Here is a 20,074-nt window from a genome sequence, read left to right on the forward strand (position 1 = left end):
AGGGTTGACACAAAAAAACAGCTACAGAAGCTATAATGAAGAATGCTTTTTCTCTCATACAAGAAGTGACTGTGAGGCTGGACAGAAATACTTTTGGTATTGCAGGTACGACATATGTAAGAAAGCTTTCCATCATGGCTAGGAGAACTTCCTGCCATTGTGTTCAACCACATGTGAGCTCAGGAAATCCAAAAGTGGCAGCTTGCAACCAAGATATGACAAACAAGAAAGCTGCAACTAGCTTTTATAGTCGGAAAATGTTATGCACAGCTGCTTGTTTGTAGCAGAACCCCAATGAAAGACTTTACTGCTCATTTTGAAGGAGAAAAAAGTGTCCTATTACAGATTGCTGCAGCACTGCCTTAACTTGCAAACACCGTGACTCCTGAAGTGTGAAGGTAAGCAAACAGACATGCAGTTTTCCCTGATAATCTGCTCTGTCTGGTGCAGATACACACCAGCCCCAATGGCTGTTCTGAGTCAAAAAAGCACCCCAGAACACTACGTAAGTAAGCTTTGGCCTCTTTCAGCCTCTGCTGACATGGCACAGCAGTAGTGCAGCACAACTGTGTCGTGAAGGTGCTAGAAAGGAGGCCCTATCCAGCAATGCTGGCACCTGGAGATTAATGCAAGGTATCAATGCAATCTTTGCATTGATACCAGGGCACCTTGAACTGACTGTATCAACTTCTACCACAACTCGGCCCAATTTGCAAGCCCAGCTGAGCTAGAATGCTTGAAAAATGCTGCCTTTGGAGTAATTCTAAGGTTACTGCAGCAACAGGGCTGCTACAGAAAACTGCTTGTGTGTAGCTGGCGCTCCAGAGTTGTGCTAACTTTGAGATTCCACTTCCCTCATGGAGAAGGAGCAGCTGCAACAGCAAAGTTCCCCAGGGACTTTGCGTGTAGAAATACTGTCTGCTGTGCTAGGGCCGAAATATGAAAACGCCTTGTCATGACTGTATTTTTAGTACTGCTTCATCGGTTCAACATCATAAGCTGAAGCAAAGTTGTTATAGCCATTGGCTGAAACAGCATTTATTTATTTACCATGTGGGTGAGCAACATGGTGGTGTGGTTGCCTCTGCTAGCACCATACATCCCTGGGGCTTTTGAGTAGAAAGTGAATGGCTCTTGTTAAAATCCTTAAATTTTATACCCCAAAACAGTCTGTTATTTCAGTGGCCCTGCTCTGAAGTAGGGCCTAGTTGGCTCCCACTATTTCAGCCTTTTATTGAATACTTTTATTTTTGGACAGGCATTTGGATTATTTTAATGGTTGGGTTTCTCTCTGCTATGATAATGCCACTCCAGTGTTTTAATCTTATGGATATGGCTTTAATTTTATTGTATATTTTTATTCTGTTGTGGGCTGCCTTCAGGGCCTTTGTAGATGGAAGGAGGGGCAGAAATTCCTAAACCAGCCAACAAACACCTCTATCTTGCTACCATTCAATTCATAGAAGAAATGGACTGAAGCATATTAGTGGAGGGGGCGGGAAAAGGAATAAAGAACTTATGAAATATATTATATTCCTTTGCTTACCTGTGCATTTTCTTCGTCACTTGGTATGCTGTCTGTTGTCTCACTTTCTGTGGATAAAAATAGGCATACTGAAAACATGTGACATCTTGATTGTCAATAATCCATATAACAGAATGTTTCCTCTTGTTCAATCATGGATTCCACGGCAGCATTATGAGGTTTCTCCAGAACCAGCGACTCCATGTGGGGAAGGGCTGTGAGCATCAGATGCCCCAATGTTCAATCCCTTGTATCTCCAGTTAGGGTAGGGAAAGACACACACCCCGGATACCCCTGGACACTTGCAGCCAATTAGATTGGATAATACTGAGGTGAGTGGTCTGACTCAGTATGAGGCAGCTATACCATTGAAATGGCACAACAGTGCCAGGTAAAAAGTGTCACGTTACTAAGATGCACAACTTTCTATTTAAGGGTCAAAAGGGGGACACTGCTAGAACTCAGCCTGCTGCATGGTCAACAGCCCCTTCTCAACCACCTCTGGAGCTACAGACATAATCGTACATCAGAGTCTTTGCACATTCCTCTGGCTGACCTCCAAGCAACGCTATCGGCACCCACACCCAAGAAGCAATGAAACTTCTTTCACTTGATAATGTTTATCTAGAACATGCAGCCTCAAGGACTTTTTAAAACACAAACAAACTGGTAGTGTATTAAGTTTCCTGCTCCATTGTGTGTCCCCCCCCCCCAGAACCAAGCCTTTGCTTGTGATATAGCTTGTACATGAAATCCCGTTATGTGACAGAGATGTATAAGAACATGTATCAGCCTCTAATTCCTAGATGCAGCAGCACATAGACAATTCAGGCAAACAATGTTCTATTGCCCTTCGGTTCCCATTCCTCACATCTCAAGTTATTTTATTTGTACATGCATGCATACTGAAATGTATGCTCCACTTTTCTAAGTGAAAGCCAAAACAGAACTTTTTCTAAGAAGCCACATTTGCAATCATCTTAGTTGTGACACTATGCACACTTGTGTTATTATTATTATTTACTTAATTATACCCTGCCTTTCCCTGTGACTTACAAGGTGGCTTACAGATAAAAACAAGAACCGCTAAAAGCATAATTTTTGCACACCGAGTGAGGTTTACTGAACATATTTGTAAAGGGTAATTTTCATAGGTATTTTGTTTCTGTGTATTACAACAGGATTAGGTCTTTTGTTTCTCGGAAGAAATAATACCTGTGTTTATCAGAACCCAAGCACTAAAAGAATCTGACCTATTTTAAAATAGAAAAGAAAAGAAAAGCACCTTCCTACCAAAAGTTAAAATGTGGCACTGACTTAAACCAAGAAACCCAAGTTCTTTTGCAAGTGCAATGTTTCTTACCTGCATAGGAGGAGACTGGGGAGATCTGTAGTGGATACGACTGACTCATACTGCTGGGTTGGTCATCACATTCTGTTGTCACTTCCACTACTTGGCAAACATCAGGTGGATCGTGAACTATCATATGATCCTCAGAACCACACTCAAAATGCGAATCTCCTACAACTTTGAATGATAACAAGAGAGAATTGTGATGATTACCTGTGCCTGCATTAATAAAGAGCATACATTACAGTCAAGCAAAAAGCACTGTTATGGACCGTCACTTCACAATGGCTGGAGATCTAGCCCTAAGATTGGTAGAGGCTTAAACTTAAGTCTCATTTCAACTGACATCTGAAACCAGGGTTTGAAGACATGGTTAAGAGGGGACTTGGTTAGGAATCAGATAGAAGGTTTGACTATGAGGAAGAGAGGGGAGCAAATTCCTGATTTGCAAATCTTGGTTTGCTGTTGCCAGCATCATGCATATACCAGAATATTCAAATAAGTGCATCAGTTTTAGCCGGGGGGGGGGGGGATCTTCCCTTGATATGAAATATACAATAATTAAAATGACCTTTTATTAGGCCACATCAAAATAGGAACTCCTGTTGCTGTAATTCCGCTGTGTTACCAACCATATAGTGAAATTGAACTTTAAAGGCCACAGTTAGTGCAGTAAGAGTTTACCAGATATGAAAAGGAATGTGCTGGGACAACTTACCTACAATGTTTATTGTGCTGTCGACTTCAGCTTTTATTGCTGAAGATAAGCAGTAATCAGAAAACCCCTGGCATGTTCCATTACTCAGTTCATAAGACGATTCCTCTGGTTCTTGCTGGGGGAGAAAGAAAGTGTGTTAAGATTGTTGAGTATAAGGAAGAGCTATCTCCTGACTATCATTCGTTAACCTTTCCCTACCCTTTGTCCCTGACACACCCTTCTCAGCCATGATGGTAGGCCTAAATGAAAGCCGAATGGCCGTTTAAGCTTCCCAAGATCAGACTGAAACAGCAACCTTTTCATACATAAAAGCAAAGTGTGAAATTCACAAGGTGCCTTCCTAGAAAAGTTAATGCATGGTTTGTAATGAAAAATTAAACATTACAGAGTTGCAAGGGTGAGGTGCTGCCTGAAACATTTATTCCTATTAAATATTCATTGCAGCTTTCCAAGCACATTTTAGTGCTGTGAGCAGAGAATGCATGATAATCGTGAGAGCCAGTCACTAAGTAAACAAATAATCAAGGCTTTCCTACTTAGCCACGTCCTCTTGGTTCCTTAGAAAAGCACCTGAACTTTGCACCCACAAAATGTGTTTCAGCGGCACATGTTCTCTCTGTTCAGAAAATCCATGCTCCCAGAGAGCAAGAGACAGAAAGCAGGCAAGGAAATGCCTTTTACAAGACCTGCTCCTGCTGGTACAAGTGTATAAGGATTGGAGGCCCAATTCAGAAAGAAACATTTGGGTTTTCTTTTTCTTTTGTTTTGTTTCAGTGTAAGATATGCACAGCTCTTCTGTTCCGTATTTGGATGGAGAAGGGTAAGAATAAAATTAAATGCCCATCAACTATGGGGAATCTCTCATTCCTAGTAGGTGATATAAAGGTTTTGTATATATTTCAGCATGATCACATGGGAATACAAAAAAAGTGCAGTAATGCTAGTCTGCACAAAAGTTTTCAGCTTTCCTTTCTTTTTAAAGCAATTTTCTATCCCTTAAGCCTGTGTGTGAACATAGGCTTGAAAGAGTAGGGGCAATGCTTGCTGGAATCTCAGTTAACCCTAGTAAACCCACATAGACCAATCAGTAAAGCCCAATTTCTTCACGGGTTGGCAGACACTGTGTCATGAATCTCCATTAATCTTCCAATCATCAACCGTAAAATGATGAAATATTTACCTTAATTTCTTTCATTTTGTCTTCCTTGGGTTTCCTTCCTGTAGAAATGTAAGGATTCATTTATTGTTTTACAATAATTTCCTGGTAAAAATGGACAGTTCTGCCTAGCCCCAACATACTATAATAGATCTCCAACTTGGAAAGTCACTGGACTCAATGTTGATCATAAATTATAATTTCCGTGGTACTTGAAATGGCCTAGACTACCTATTCAAACCATAATGAGATTAAGGAAACTTGGACAGTGGTACTGCCTGCAGTTTACCCTGCAAAATCATCAGCTGGAGTGAGGAGCAAGATGCCCCACTAAATTTGGAATTCAAGGAAAAACTAGTTGCTCCTAAAACCACGGAGCTACTGCTACATCATTGCACTGTACATTTGCCTGACCTGACACACCACAGGCAGATAATACACCGTCTTATGCCAACCAGGTAAGGCTTTCTGTTAATCTTGCCCAGTGTGTGTTTATTTTGTATGTACATTTGTCTTGTATTAAGAAGCGTTTTTATTTGTTAACGTTTTGCTCTTTTTGTGAGGCACAGAAGTGAAGATGTTGCACAATTTATTATTATTAGTGGGGATGTTAAAGACCAAGTGTGCCTGCTAGAAAGGAGTCAGTCTGACTAATGTAGGAAGCAGCCCCACTATCAGCATGGCTCTCTCAATCTCCAGAATATCTGCAATGTTCCTCCCATTTACCTTTCTTCGAAGGCCTCTCAGATAACGGCAGCATCCGGTATACCCGGAAGGCATTATTTCCTTTCTTTATGCTTTTGTCCTTGACTTCTTCAATATCGGGTAAGGAGTTCATAGCACATCGAAAGTTTGCCTTCCACGTCTTTGGGTCTGGTTTATCGACTCCTGGCTGGAACTTCCCTAACAAAGAAAGAAAAATGGGATTCGTGGTATGACACACCTTATGCTAATAAATTTAGGGACCCTTCATATTCAGGGACTCTTACAATCAGACCGAGAAGTTCTGGACACCCTGTAAGACACACACAGCAGCTGCTTGCTCAAGTATACGCCAAACCTCTCTGCATTTGGCCCATCAAATCAGCAACGAGCTGCTAGGCAGAGACGCCTCTGACAGACATTATTACCCTGCCACATACAGTGGAACCTCGGGTTGTAGGCATAATCAATGGCGGAGGCACGTCCGCAACCAGCAGTGTTCGTAACCTGTAGCGCTGCGTCTGCGCACGTGCGACGCGATTTAGCGCTTCTGCACATGTGGCGAAACCCGGAAGTAACACTTTCCGGTACTTCAGGGTTTCCCGCGGTCTGCAACCTGAAAACGTGTAACCCGAAGCGTTTGTAACCTGAGGTACCACTGGAATGGAGGGGGCAGTTCTGAAAAGGCAAAGGGATGCATGTGTGGATCTGTTTTCCCCAGATGATTAAATAGCTGCAGCTATATCCTCGTAGCTGCAAGAGCCCCACCTGCTCACTGCACTACAGCTGGGACACTGGGCAAGGGTGAAAAAGTGAAAAAACAAAATGGAATACTACAACGCTGAAAGAAGAGATAAAACACCCACAATAAACCTGCCCCAATAAACCTGAGCTCTTCTTACCTGTGTGAATAGCCCAGTTCCTAAATAAAGGAGCATCTTTTTCAACATCCCACCCATGGCGTGCTGCGTGCATCCAAGGAATCTGAAAAATCATTTTTTCCTGGAACAGAAAAACAAACAGGAAACAACCCGCAATTATCAACATGCAGATAGTCTTTAAACTTTCTTGCTTTATAAAACAAATAGCATTTGTACAACATGTACCTATTTTCCACTACGTTCCCACTTTCTGGCTCAATAATGTTCTGCATGGAATGAAAGTCAAAGCTGTTTATTTTACTGAGATTAAGCAAAATTACTAAATGCTGCAAAATATTCAGGTGCCTCATTGTGACTTAAATCTGTGAACTAATTGAGGGACTATTGGATGTGCATTACAGTGATTTCAGGCAAACATTTCTAATTTCACTAGCCTCTTATCCTAAGCCTTTTGATTACAGTACTTGAATTGCTTAAGAGTGTGAACCCCCTGGGAACAGAAATGTACATTTGGAAAATGAGTAAAACTGGCTCAGAGTTCATAGAATAAGGCAGGCTGTAACATTTCACAGAAAACCATGAATATAGAAACCAAAGTATGGATTGCTTCACATGTCATATGGCAGGCATGTCCAACTGCCATTAGGCTGCATTCTACTATCCAATATCAAAAACTAGCAGTGATCTACCACACCCTCCCATTGTCATTCTTCAACTTAAACATATTATATTTGGCTGGGGAAACCCAGCCAGATGGGCAGGGTATAAATAATAAATTGTGGTGATGATGATGATAAAAATAATAACAAATTATTACCCCCGCACCAGCCACCTCCCAGGGCCTTTGATGCACGTGGGAAGCCAACATGCCCCAAAATGTCCAAACTCCCCCTTTACCAGAGGAAGAGCTCCGTGGGGAGGGGGGGCAGCAACTTACTTTCGAGTAAATGCAGCTAGGCTGGAGCTGGAAAGGTGGGGAAAGTTGAGCATCCATGCAGAACTAAGAGGGAGAGGGCGTTTTCTTTCCACGGGAACCAGTGGGAGGAGGGAGAAGGAGGGGGGACGTCATTCTCTCTCACACACACCACCCTTCCCGTGGCTCCCGCAGTCCATGCGGAGCCCGCACACCTTGTCTTCGCCTTCCTGCCTCCGGGCTGTGGCTTGCAGGGGGCAGAAGCAAGCCTCACGTCTTTCCGGGCCGGCCAGCTGACTGGGTGTTGGGCAAAGCCACTGACCGGAGCGGGATGCTTGAGGCAGCTGTGAGGCGGAGGCGGCGCCAGCGCCATACAGAGCACTTGCTGTGGCAGCGGTGAGCAAGCCTGGCTAAGCGGAGCTTCAGTCGCTCCGGCTGCGGCTGAGCGCATGCTGAGGGCGCCTGGTGGCCATGGGAGAGGGTGGCAGGTCATTACTGACAAAAATCCATCGTGCGATTGACACATTGGAGATGTCTGTCAAATGGCATCGAGCCCTGTCCTAACATGCTCACTCCTTTTCACTTGCACATGCCACATAATTATTTACTTCTTGGTTTACAGCAAACCAGGGTGGATAAAAATCAATTATTATTAGTATTATTTTTAAAAAAGATTTTCTTTTATTTAAATCAGATTTTTTTGATTTACAGTAAATCGGATTTTTAAAATAAAATGCTTTTGGAGGAAAAATATTTCTAAAGATAATTTTCTATCTAAGTTATATTATAGTCCAAAGCATCAAGAAATAAAGATTCGTTTTAAGTTTTTCATGTGTGCTAAAACTTAGTCTTAGGGATGCGGGTGGCGCTGTGGGTTAAACCACAGAGCCTAGGGCTTGCCGATTAAAAAAAAAATGTTTAACTTCATCAGTAAACAAACATGGATACATATGCTATGTTATTGTTTTAGTTAAATAAATTGTTACTAATGATTATTTTTCCCCTTCCGATAAAGTACAGCAGAAAGCTGTCCAAATATAAAGAGTTAACTTATTAATCCTCACAATAATTTCATAATTATCTGTCTATGTATTTCTAATAGTATAACCAAATCAGTAATTTTTGATATAACTGTAAAAACTACTCTGAAAATTTATTATTCCAAAAATGAAACTTTCATCTGGTTGTAAATATTAAGATTATAACAGCAAGAGAGGGTCTTTCTGCAAAAAATAATAATGATTTAAATCAAGTCTTAATGACTAGTGATTTAAATCAAGTCTTGCTGACTAGTGATTTAAATCGATTCAATTTGAATCAAATCCACCCTGCAGCAAACCATACTTTTTTGGTTACACTCATTCTAATTTTGGTTACACTCAAATTAGTGTTTGATGAATGCTAATGCTGGACTAATTCCTCTAGTATCAAATCACTCTGTGGCATTATGAATGTGCCATGTATCAACTGTCTACTTTATTGATCAGGTTGGTTTTCCCTTTGCTTAGATTCATGCAGGCTAGAACCATGTTTTATTTCACCTGGCTTTTGATGGGATTTTTAATTCCATTCCTTTGTTTTGTTTAAGCAATGGTTTGGTTTTAATTTGGTGTCTTCCTTTGCATTCTTATTTTCGTATCACCTCACGGGCCCATAACGATGTTTAAAAACACAGACATGCCTTACCTCGTTTAGCCATTTCAAACCCGGTATTTTGTTTGAATTAATTTGTTCCTCCAGCCATGGCCGCATTCGCATTCTTTCCACTGGCATTGTTACCTTTGCAAGAAGAGAAAGCACAGCTCAATTATTTGACAAGCCAGATGTGTTTCCTTTACATCAGTAGCAGGGAAACTCTGGTGCATGGACCTAATTTGGTCTTGCGGGTTGGCCTGCCATGTTGTTTTCAACAAGACACGCACACACCCCTTTCCTATGTCATATATGACATCAAGTCCAGAAAAGTTAAAGCTTCACTTTGAACGTCAAGATGTAGTTAAAGCAAAGAATTAGGAGCACACTTAAGAGTGAACTCTCAATTTCTTCCTTTGGAGTCACATTATTATTACGTTGTTGTTGTTGTTATCATCCAACAGAATTAATGATGATGATGATAACAACAACAACAACAGCAACAACAACAACAACAACAACAACAACAACAACAACAACAACAAAGTGATCTATAAACTTTATGGCAATATTCAACATGAAAGTTGGGAACAAAGGCTCTGCCTACAGCGCAGGCCCAAGATGGTCAGCAATGCATGGCTTTCCACTTTGCTGACTTCAAGAGAACCAATCTCTAGGACTGCATTGTAAGGCTATAATCACAGTTTACTTCTTTGGAGGGCATTCTTGATAGACCTTTCCAACAATTTATCTTACAAGCAATTGTTCTACACTATATTGTATTTTATAACAGTTCATTGGAGATTATTTTCACTGCAACACCATGTACCTACGCTGAAGTTTAAAAATGAAGTACCTCTTGAGTCTCACAAGTTTTATTGAAAGACTTAAGCATCTGCTAAACTTTTCCCAACAGAAGTTGATAACACTTTGCCTGTAATCCTCTGCATGTCTACTCAAAACAAAACCCGTTGTGTTCTTGGATCGTGCTGTGAGTCGCTTTAAATTCAGGGCGATTTCTGAGCAAGCATGTAATCCTATGCACTCTTAATTTGAGAACTCGGCATGAGTCAATGGGACTCACTTCTCAGTAAACATGGAGTATCAGGTTGTTGTGCACTTTACACTTTGATGAAATACACTCATCTATTTTTATTTGCTTTATACTTTATGGAAGGCTGCAATCATGGATTCAATATCATATTCTGTAACAGTGACTGATGAGCAAGTAATACCATAGAATAAATGATGAACCTGCAATGTAATACGTCAGTAAAATGAAGCCAATGTAATTTTAGACATCACATATTTCATGAATTAGGAATGTGTTCTGCCTCTAAATGGGTAGTAAGTCATACTGTAAGAAAGCAGGATGGTATGCTGTACTGGAGAGATCATGGCTAAATATAGAAGTGAATTCAGGCCTGATCAACAAATACAGGTGGGATTTGGGTAGGTAGGTGGGATTGAAGGAGCCAGAAAAACCTTTCGAAAAGAAATCAAATGTGCTTTCTTTGCTTACTCAAAGATGGAACTTAAGCAATTATTAAAACATTTCCCTATATATAGATATAACTGTTATCTATGACCAAATCCTGATGGTTTCTAGAGGGGCTTGATATCCACAAGAAATTAGTACCACAGCTGCTACAAAAAAAAAAATCCATCAAACATCATTTGAAATTGTGGGGAGGAAAATAACGAAGAGGGAAAAATCATTGTGCAGGTACGGGACATTGAGAAATTAACTGCTTCATTTGCCTAAGAGAAGGAAGATCTTTCTCTCTGACAGTTAGAATACTCTTAATCTTTTTTTCAGTAGACATTTATTTTGATTATAGAGTATGCAAATCATATGTCAGGAATTAAAACCCAGTCAATATAATTGTTGGTCAACAATGGAAAGCAGAGGTTCTCAGAAAGTGGGATCTACTGGTAGAGATCTGCATGAAGTAGATCAGCAAGGATTTCTGACTCTTGATTATGGCGACAACAAAGAAAGTCCCCACTCCCAAATTATACTGCTAAAATGAAAGATACCTAGATTGAGGGAGGGGAGTTAACCAGGAGTGGTTTTGTGAGGACAAACAGTGAGCTCCGTTGAAGTTTGGCTAATTAAAACTAATTCCTGGGCTCAGCATTCTTTAATTTCAAGTGTATGTCTTTTGCACCTGGCTCTGGTTGATAGATCTCAGGGAGCTAGTAAAAAAAACCTAACAGCAGAACCTACAAGTCTGAAGCATGTCCTCACTTGACGTAAATGACTATGTAATTGCCTAGGCCTTCGCAGTTTCATTCATCAGCAGCCTCCAACAAACTCTTTGCTTTGGAGAAGGCAACAAGAAGCCGGAGCTTCACCTGCACTTACTTCCAGTCTCCAAACTTCACCACAAGCCATCTTGTTTCCAGCATTTACTACCAACCCCTTCCCCTATCACTCTGGCATTTTCTCCCATTTGTGCTGCCATGGAGAAGGCAAGGTGGTGCGGAGAGATAATTTTCTGTCTCCATAAATCAAATGAAGACACAGATCAGAATGGTCATTCAGAATCTCACTCACGACATTAATTATATGAAAACCAACCACCTATCAACATATAAATGCAAGGTGGTGAGGCTTGCAGCAGGTCTTTCCTGCTCAGGCTTGACCATTGTTTAGGGTTACATGCAACCTCAGCAACTGTGGCTAGTGTACAAACACAAAAAAAGAAAGAGTAGGACCCCAAAAGTTCAACACCATGCTATGATGTGTGTGGAAAGGTGCCCTACACTGGGAAGAAATAGGACTGCCCCTTTTAACTGGCAGCAGCGTGTTAGCCTCCTATACCGTAGCAAGATTTGTTAGTATTATTGAGCCAATCAAGAAGCACCTGACTACAGTCTTTGAGCAGCATACCTCATACAAGGCTGGGCGATATCTAGTTTTCAACATCATGATATATCATCAGCTAAACATCACAATATACCAATATATCATGATTTCTGAAATAAGGATGGAACTATGTAGAGCAGGCATAGGCAACCTTGGCTCTCCAGATGTTTTGGAACTACAACTCCCATGATCCCTGACCAGTGGCCCTGTTAGCTAGGCATCATGGGAGTTATAGTTCCAAAACATCTGGAGAGCCAAGGTTGCCTATGCCTGATGTAGAGGCACTGGCTGGCTTCACAGTTTTTCCTGCATCGTAATCAGCACCTGTTCTTTAGATTTGTTGCCCCCTGCATGAAGCAGGGGAGAGCTGAGCTGGCAGAGTTAACAGGGGCTGCAGGAAACAAGAGACCCATTGACTGGTTTCACTGTTTTCCCCACATTGTGATTTTGGCATAGCGCGCACATGCACGCACGCACAATGATTTGCACTATATTACCAGGTCAAAAATTATTAAACCAATCTCACGATATGGACTTCAGACAGATTTTGGACAATATATAAATATATTGCCCAGCCCTACGTCATGCAGAGGAACTGCTCAGTGGCAAGAAGCCATACTGGAGTTTAGAGGCTCTACAATTTGAGACGGGTCCTTTATACTCAAGCATCCATTGCTTTTTCAAGCACCTTTAGGACAGTATACCTGTAACTTGAGAAACAGCCTGCATACAGTCAGTAGCGTAGGAAGATAGGGGTGGGGTGGGGTGGGGCGCCCCGCCCTGGGCAGCGCGATCCCAGGGGCGCCACCGCGGCTGCCCGCCCCGCCCCCCCAAACGAGCTTCCCACCCCTGCGTGCGGCATGGCCCGCCCCCAGAATGCCCACCTCCAGAATCATAGCTGCCAAGTCCGGATCGTAAAGATCCGGGATCGGCAGCGTGCGCATGACCGGAAGTTGCGTGACGCAACTTCCGGTGGCGCTTCGCCCTTCTATGGGCACCAGAAAATGGCGGCGCCGGCGCCGGCAGTCGCTTCCGCACATGACCGGAAACACGTAAAAGCGACTTTCGGCGCCGGCGCCGCCATTTTCTGATGCCCATAGAAGGGCGAAGCGCCACCGGAAGTCGCGTCACGCAACTTCCGGCGCCGGCGCCGCCATTTTCTGGTGCCCATAGAAGGGCGAAGCGGCACTAGAAAAATGGCCGCCGGGAAGAAGCGAATTTAAGGGACAATGCTGGGATTTTTCGCCAAACGGGAGACCGCCGGGAAATGGTGAGAAAAAAGGGGTTTTCCCGGCGGATACGGGATACTTGGCAGCTATGTCCAGAATGCGTGCTCCGGCCCCAGAACGCACACCACGTCCCTGGGGGCAGCGTGTCTGCTCTCCGCCACTGCATACAGTACATGCAAATATATTAGCAAGGGGATTAAGTGAGTTGTGTAAAGAAAGAAATAGATGCAATCGTTATCCTCTACAGCCAGGAGCCATTCAGATTCTTCCTGTTGAATGAAGGAAGCAACCTGGGATTATATACAAAAGCCTTTTGGCACACTATATCCCTCCATAAAGGGTTCACCTTCATGGCAGAATTCTTGTTACAAAATAAACAACGTGCTGACGTAAGTGAACAAAACAGACTAGCCTTCTATGAGCTTTAAAGTAAGCCAGAGATCATCAACATTTTTAGGACTCTGGGCACATCTGGATTTTTGAACAAGTGTTGTGGGTGCTTAACCCCCTCCTACCCTGGATCAGCCCCACACAACTGAAAGACACACCGAGTGCATACAAATGTTGCTTTCCCAGGTGGTCCGAGGTTTTTTTTAAAAAAAGTCAGATCCTTTAGAATTAATCTGAGCTTTGAAAAACAGATAGGGCATAAAGAGAAAGCGGGAAAGAGGATAGTTCTTCTAAATCCCTCATTCAGTACTAGATACTTTTCAAGGGAGAGAATGGCAACCATCCTTATGACCAAGGGACCAGTGGGTGGTTGGATTCAGAGGCCACAAAGGAAAGACCTCAAGAGTGCCAATGTAAACCCTGTGCCACAATGGCATTGCTGCCGCCATTGCATCCCCACAAAGAAGAGAAAGCCCTTGTGTTAGATACTGTAACCTCCGCCAAATTCCAGGATCTTGCAGGCGCTGGATCTGTCCCTCTCCCCAGGTGCCTATCAGCTGTGGCACAGCACTGCGGTCACCACCTTCTCTATGCTTTGGCAAGATTCCTTATCATGGCATGTACCTGACAATGTGCAAGCATCTCTGCACATTCACCCCCAGAACAGATGGTGTGGTGGGCAGAAGATATAGTTATGTTCAGGAAGGGAGGAGGCCAAGCTCAAAAGATCTGTGCTGAGCATAAAGCTATCCTCTGAAACCCTGGCCAAACAAACAAAACATAAAGGCAAAGGTGAGATGCTGCTGCTGCTGCTGCTGCTGCATTTCAAACAACTAGCTCTGATTTAGCCATCTTGCAAGCAATTGAGGTGCTATCAGGCTACAGCTCAGTCCCACACAGTTTTTTTTTTAACAAAAAGATGCCCATGTATCTAACTTACTCTGACCCGGGTGCCTGGCTCTGGGGACAGTCACTGCAGCCCCTCTACGCATGCTGGGAAGATCCCTACCAAAGCCAAGAGTTTGCACTGGATCTTTTTGGGTGGTGCCACCGGACTGGTCAAGTTCTCTCCACCCTCAAGCCCAAGCAACCCCTCAAACTGTGGAGACTCATTTACACAGGCCCAAAGAGCCAAGGGTGGGGAAAACTGGCCTTGGAGAACGTAGACCTCAAGACACGATTTCCCTGCCTCAAATCCATGGACCATTATTTTGTTTTAAAGGATCGTGTGGGACAGAACTGCTGAAGAAGAGTTTGGGAGGTCCTAGTATGCAGGAACACACTCCAGTACTATCCCTGGGGCACCATTTTTCCATGCAGAGTACCTATTTCACTGACAGGTGGAGGGAAGATTTGATGTATGATACCCTGAGCCTTGGCGCTGTGGGTTAAACCACAGAGCCTAGAGCTTGCCGATCAGAAAGTCAGCAGTTCAAATCCCTGCGACGGGGTGAGCTCCCGTTGCTCGGTCCCAGCTCCTGCCAACCTAGCAGTTCGAAAGCACCTCAAAGTGCAGGTAGATAAATAGGTACCGCTACAGCGGGAAGGTAAACGGTGTTTCCGTGTGCTGCTCTGGTTCGCCAGAAGCGGCTTTGTCATGTTGGCCACATGACCTGGAAGCTATACGCTGGCTCCCTCAGCCAATAATGCGAGATGAGCGCCGCAACCCCAGAGTCGGTCACGACTGGACCTAATGGTCAGGGGTCCCTTTACCTTTACCCTGAACCTTGGAGGAAGCAAGACTATAAAAATGGTAATAACGGACTAGATCAGGGGTCCTCAAACTTTTTAAACAGGGGGTCAGTTCACTGTCCCTCAGACACTGTCGGGGGCCAGACGGGAGAGTGGGCTGGCGTGCTCACGGGAGCTGGCTGCCTCAGAAGCCAGGAGCTGCAGAAGCTGGTGCCTCACCTACAGCTGCCGCCCCGTGCGGGCGTTTCCGCCCCTTCGTCCTCCTGCTCCCTGGATGTGAAGGCCGCCGCCTGGGCCACTTCACCGCCAGCCTCATCGCCCTCCACTACTACGTCGGCTGCCAATGGGAGTGGGGCGGTGGCAGCCCCACTAAGCCCTAGCCAGGGCTGGCTGTCCTCCAGGAATGCCACCGCTGCCCCCCTCATGGGGAGGCAGAGCAGCAGCAGCCACAGGAGCACCAGGGCGGCAGCGGAGGGAGGAAGAGGCTGAGAGGCGGCGTTCCTGCCAATCAAACGCCGTGCCTTGTTTACCTCAGCGCGGCGCAGTCTCTGCCAATCAAACGCCGCACCTGGTTTACCTTAGCACGGCGCAGCGTTTGATTGGCAGAGACATCCCTGTGCCACGATGAGGTAAGCCAGGTGTGGCATTTGATTGGCAGAGTCACTGCTGCTCGACCTCTTCGTCCCATCACAGTTGGCGGGAGTCTCGGCTTTGCGGCAGGTTCTTAAATGGCCAGGTGGGCTGGATTTAGAACCCTGGCAGACCTGATCCGGCCCGGGGCCCATAGTTTGCCGACCCCTGGATTAGATTCTTTTGCCCACGTAGATCTCCCAACTGTTTTCCCTACAGGTCCCAAAGCATTCAGATGTCTTCTACGCCATAGTGAGGCTGGTGCCTGGTTCCTCAAGTGGCACACATGTACTATGTACTGTATTTTTCCATGTGTAACATGCCCCCGTGTATAAGACGGGGACTTTTTGGGGACTCAAAATGAGGGGAGATTGCCCAGAGTGGTTGAGCTTTTTTGGGGGGGGGGAATTGCCCACAGTTGCTGAGCTTTTTTTTTTTGGAGGGGGGGGGGGGTTACCCAGACTTGTTGAGCTTTTTTTTTTCTTCACTCACAGCCAATCGCACACACATCGACAAAGCCACCAATCGTCTGCACGCTCAACGAAAGCAAGTGGCAAAGTGCCAACAGCCTGCCCAATTAATGCATCAGTCAATAGCCAGTGGACCTTGACGCACCCATCAATCACCCGCAAAAATTCCTCTGACAACCACACACCACACCCTACAGAATACAGTATGAAAACAGACCTCCATTACCTTACGTATCTCGTCCAATCTGCAGTTTACACTGGAGCCTTTCCTCCAATGACTTAGCAAACAAACTTCACCAAACAAACAAAGCACATGAATGAAACAACAGAGGACACATATATAAGCACATAAGGGAGTGTGGCTCTAAAATAAATTGTTCGCAATTGTACGGTCTGAGATAGTTCTTCTCCTAAACGGAGCATATCTATATGGCAAAACCTAAGTATCACGTTTACTTCTTCTAATCTCTACAAAGCAACACCCACACAGTCCATGCTTCAGAAAGTCTTGCTCCAGCATAAAGATTATTTGTACAAATCAGCAGAATCAAATGGCAAGAGGATAGCTGCATTGCAGCATAAAGTCATGCTGGAGTACCTTAAAAACTGGAAGCTTTTCTGGACCTGAGCATACTTTGCCAGACAGAGCAAGTGCTATGCTCATTTAAAAAACGTATACAGTATTAGGGGTGTGCACTGGCTTGGGTCGAGGCTCAAGCCAAAGTGGGCATATTTGGAGGGCCTTGGGCAGGATGGGTACACACCAGGGCTGGGCGATATCTGATTTTCAACATGATGATATATCAGCAGCTAACTGCCACGATATGCTGATATATCACAATGTCTGGAATGCATCTCAACTGCTTCTTTCTCCCCTCCCCTCAGCTGAGTGAGCTCCCATACTGTTCCGGCTCACGTGAGCTGGAGGGTCAGGGGGCTTCCTCAAAGGCGCAGGCAGGCTCCATCTGCTTGCCTGCCTGCACCTTTGCTGTCTACAGGCAATTTGGACTGGGAATACATTGCGGCTCCCCGGCCACCACAACGTATTGCCAGCTCAAAATGTCTGAAACCGGTATTGAGAACTGAATGCCATACAGGTTTCAGACAATTTACTGATATATCGCCTGGCTATAGTACCCAGACATGTTATCGCTGGAAGTCAAGTTGGATCGGCCTTGAGCAACATGTGGCTGTTAGGGAGTTGGGCATCGGGCAGGAAGGAGGAGGAGCAGGCAATGTGTGAAAAAGGCCAAGTCCTACCTAACAGGCACCAGCATCTTTCTGGCAGAAGGCAGGCCCAAGACACGACTCTCCTCCCTGCCAGAGGCCCTGCCCCACAGAGGATCCTTGTCTCCACTCAATAGTGGGAGGATCAGTCTTGTGGGGTGCAGCTGCTGCTTCGCAAACTACTTTCCTGCAGGAGAGCATTTGATGTTGGATAGATATTATAAGTTGGAGAAAGGATATTACCTTCTAGCAGATCTGTGCCCATTCATGTGCTATAAAAGACCGTAAAATCAGTTGGGACCGATTTTATATCTGGAATTGCTCTATCCCTGTGGCACCCATAAGGTTTTCCTCAAGCTGCTCTGAACAATTCAAGTAAACCTTAAGGTCAACTTTGCTGGCTAGCAACCCTTATGACATACAGAAAGTGCAACTTCTGGGGCTGAGCATGTTGTCAGAAATGGAAACAACACAGAAATTGAAACTGGTGTAGAGAAGAAATTAGAAATGAAACTGGACCTGGTATTTCGCTTACGTTAGTTTCAATTTCTGTCAGCAGCTGGAAAAATGTTTTAAGTAGGAACACTGCAGTAACGACATCTATCTATATCTATATCTATAGCCACCCTCCATGATAACGCAGCAAGTTTTGCCATCTTATGAGTTAGCCTCTAAGTTTTTTAGTCATTTTCAGGGCATATGCCCTTACCTTAAAGTACCTGATATATTCAGGTAGATGGGCAAACTGTAAAACTATGCTAGGGTGTAAGAGTCACAATTGGTAGAAGATATACTAGGCCAGATCAGGGCCTTTAAAGCAAGGGTGAGTGGCATTTGTGGGACTGGTACCACACTCTAAGCCAGTGATGGCCAAACTTGGCCCTCCAGGTGTTTTGGGACTACAATTCCCATCACCCCTGACCACTGGTCCTGTTAACTGGGGATGATGGGAGCTGTAGTCCCAAAACAGCTGGAGGGCCAAGTTTGGCCATCACTGCTTTAAGCTAATTGGCGGAGCATACTAGCACATACTTATATCAGGTTCTTGCACTGCAAAAGGATTCCAAGCCACATGCCTCTATTGCCCCTGTGAACACATTTCCATGGAAAGCCGTGTGCAACGAAAGCCCTCCGTAGCTTCATGGTAAGAACTCACACCCATGACTGTGGCAGCAAATTCTTCAGCATCCCAGTAACATGAATCGCTGTCAGGGCAGAAGCAGCAGCTTATTCAAAGAAGGAACAGTTTACACAATGCAGTGTTTCTGTATTAATCTGTAGTATCCTCTCTCCCTGAACAGGCAGGTGTTGTTCTGTAAAGAGCTCTGCCACACAAGAGTTTCCTTCACAGGAATCAAATGAAGCAGATAAGCTCTCTGTTCCTCAACCCCAAGCAGGGAAAACCCCACTTCCTCTTGGAGAAGATTTCCATAAGCTACTTTTAAGTGGGCCCCAATCCTTGCCAGACTACAGGGCCAGCCCAGTTTTCTCTGTCATTGCCTGCAATCGTGCTGGATTCATGAAACCTAATCTGCCCTGCAGTATACGAACAGAAATTTGGCGGCCAACAAGCCTTTTACCAGTTCTTCTCTTGAGTTCCATTTAAAGGTTAGAGCCGTTGTATCACAAGATTCCCACCCATCCACTTACTCCTGCTTAATGTTCCCCATTTGATTTTGCCTGGCCAATATCCTAGTTTAGACAGCTGACTCTAGTTGACATGACGAAGGGGCAGGTGCTGGGCCAAAGACCACAGGTGTTGGCAGAAGTCAGGTGAAATAGGAGCTCATAAACCTCAGTTTCTACTGCTTTCCCTTGCCTCCACATCTGTGGTACAACTTTCTGCTTAACAGAAAACACTAAATCTACAGCTGTGAAACGTGATTTTCAAAACTAAGCAGCAGTGACAAACTCAGCCTTCCTCTCCAGATTCACAATCATTTCATTAGTCTGGATATTATCTTGCGAGACCAGATAGAATTGCTCAGATGAATCTGTACTCTAATTATAGGATTCAGGGAACTTGGATCTGTTCAGAAGCTGGAGCTATTCCAGGATGTAAAGCAGCACCAGCCCTATTTTAAGGAACACCAAATACAAGGAAGCTCTGGCTGTTGGGTGTACACTTGACCACGACTCTCCATTACATCCAGAATAAAGTGCACAGTTGAAATACACTGTATGGAAATTTGCAATGTTTATCCTAATTGCACACTAAAGAGTATGGATTTCCAGGCTGAGGAAAGTTACAGCAAGATCTGAACATATGCCTTATGAAGCATATTTCCCGCACAATGAGCCACTTGCCTAGGCCCCAGAGCAGGAGAGGGGAACCTTTGACCCTCCAGGTGTCACTGAACTACAACTCCCATCAGACTTAGCAAGCATGATCAATAGCGGGGGGGGGGGCTGTAGTTCAGCAACATCTACAGGGCCAATGGCTCCCCACACCTACCCTAGGGCAAGACGCTTCTGGGATCCTCAGATGGTGGTCATCGTGGCCCAAAGTGCCCCATCCCTACTTAGGGTGGTACTTTAGTTATGGTCATTCCTAGAAAATGATGGTCCGGGCACTATTCTATGCTAACCACTAGCTTACGAAAACTATGCAAAAATGTTACAGTAAGTATGTAGTTCAAAATTCACCCAATTGTTTAATCATGCAAGTGAGCTGGAGGGGGGTCAT

General features: G+C 44.4%; 1 protein-coding gene across 6 annotated transcripts in view; it reads right to left on the reverse strand.

Annotated features, from left to right (window-relative positions):
- The window catches only part of IRF2 (interferon regulatory factor 2), a 37,902-nt gene that overhangs the window by 5,037 nt on the left and 12,791 nt on the right, over positions 1-20,074 (reverse strand). For all 6 annotated transcript variants that reach the window (XM_035111721.2, XM_060278741.1, XM_060278744.1 and 3 more), the window contains 7 exons: positions 8,933-9,025; positions 6,355-6,454; positions 5,477-5,653; positions 4,775-4,812; positions 3,595-3,709; positions 2,889-3,053; positions 1,547-1,593 (listed from right to left, as the gene is read on the reverse strand). In XM_035111721.2, the coding sequence (XP_034967612.2) occupies positions 1,547-1,593; positions 2,889-3,053; positions 3,595-3,709; positions 4,775-4,812; positions 5,477-5,653; positions 6,355-6,454; positions 8,933-9,025 (735 nt within the window). The remainder of the gene's footprint in view (positions 1-1,546; positions 1,594-2,888; positions 3,054-3,594; positions 3,710-4,774; positions 4,813-5,476; positions 5,654-6,354; positions 6,455-8,932; positions 9,026-20,074) is intronic.

The sequence above is a fragment of the Zootoca vivipara genome, chromosome 9, assembly GCF_963506605.1.
Source record: "Zootoca vivipara chromosome 9, rZooViv1.1, whole genome shotgun sequence".
Lineage (NCBI taxonomy): Eukaryota > Metazoa > Chordata > Lepidosauria > Squamata > Lacertidae > Zootoca > Zootoca vivipara.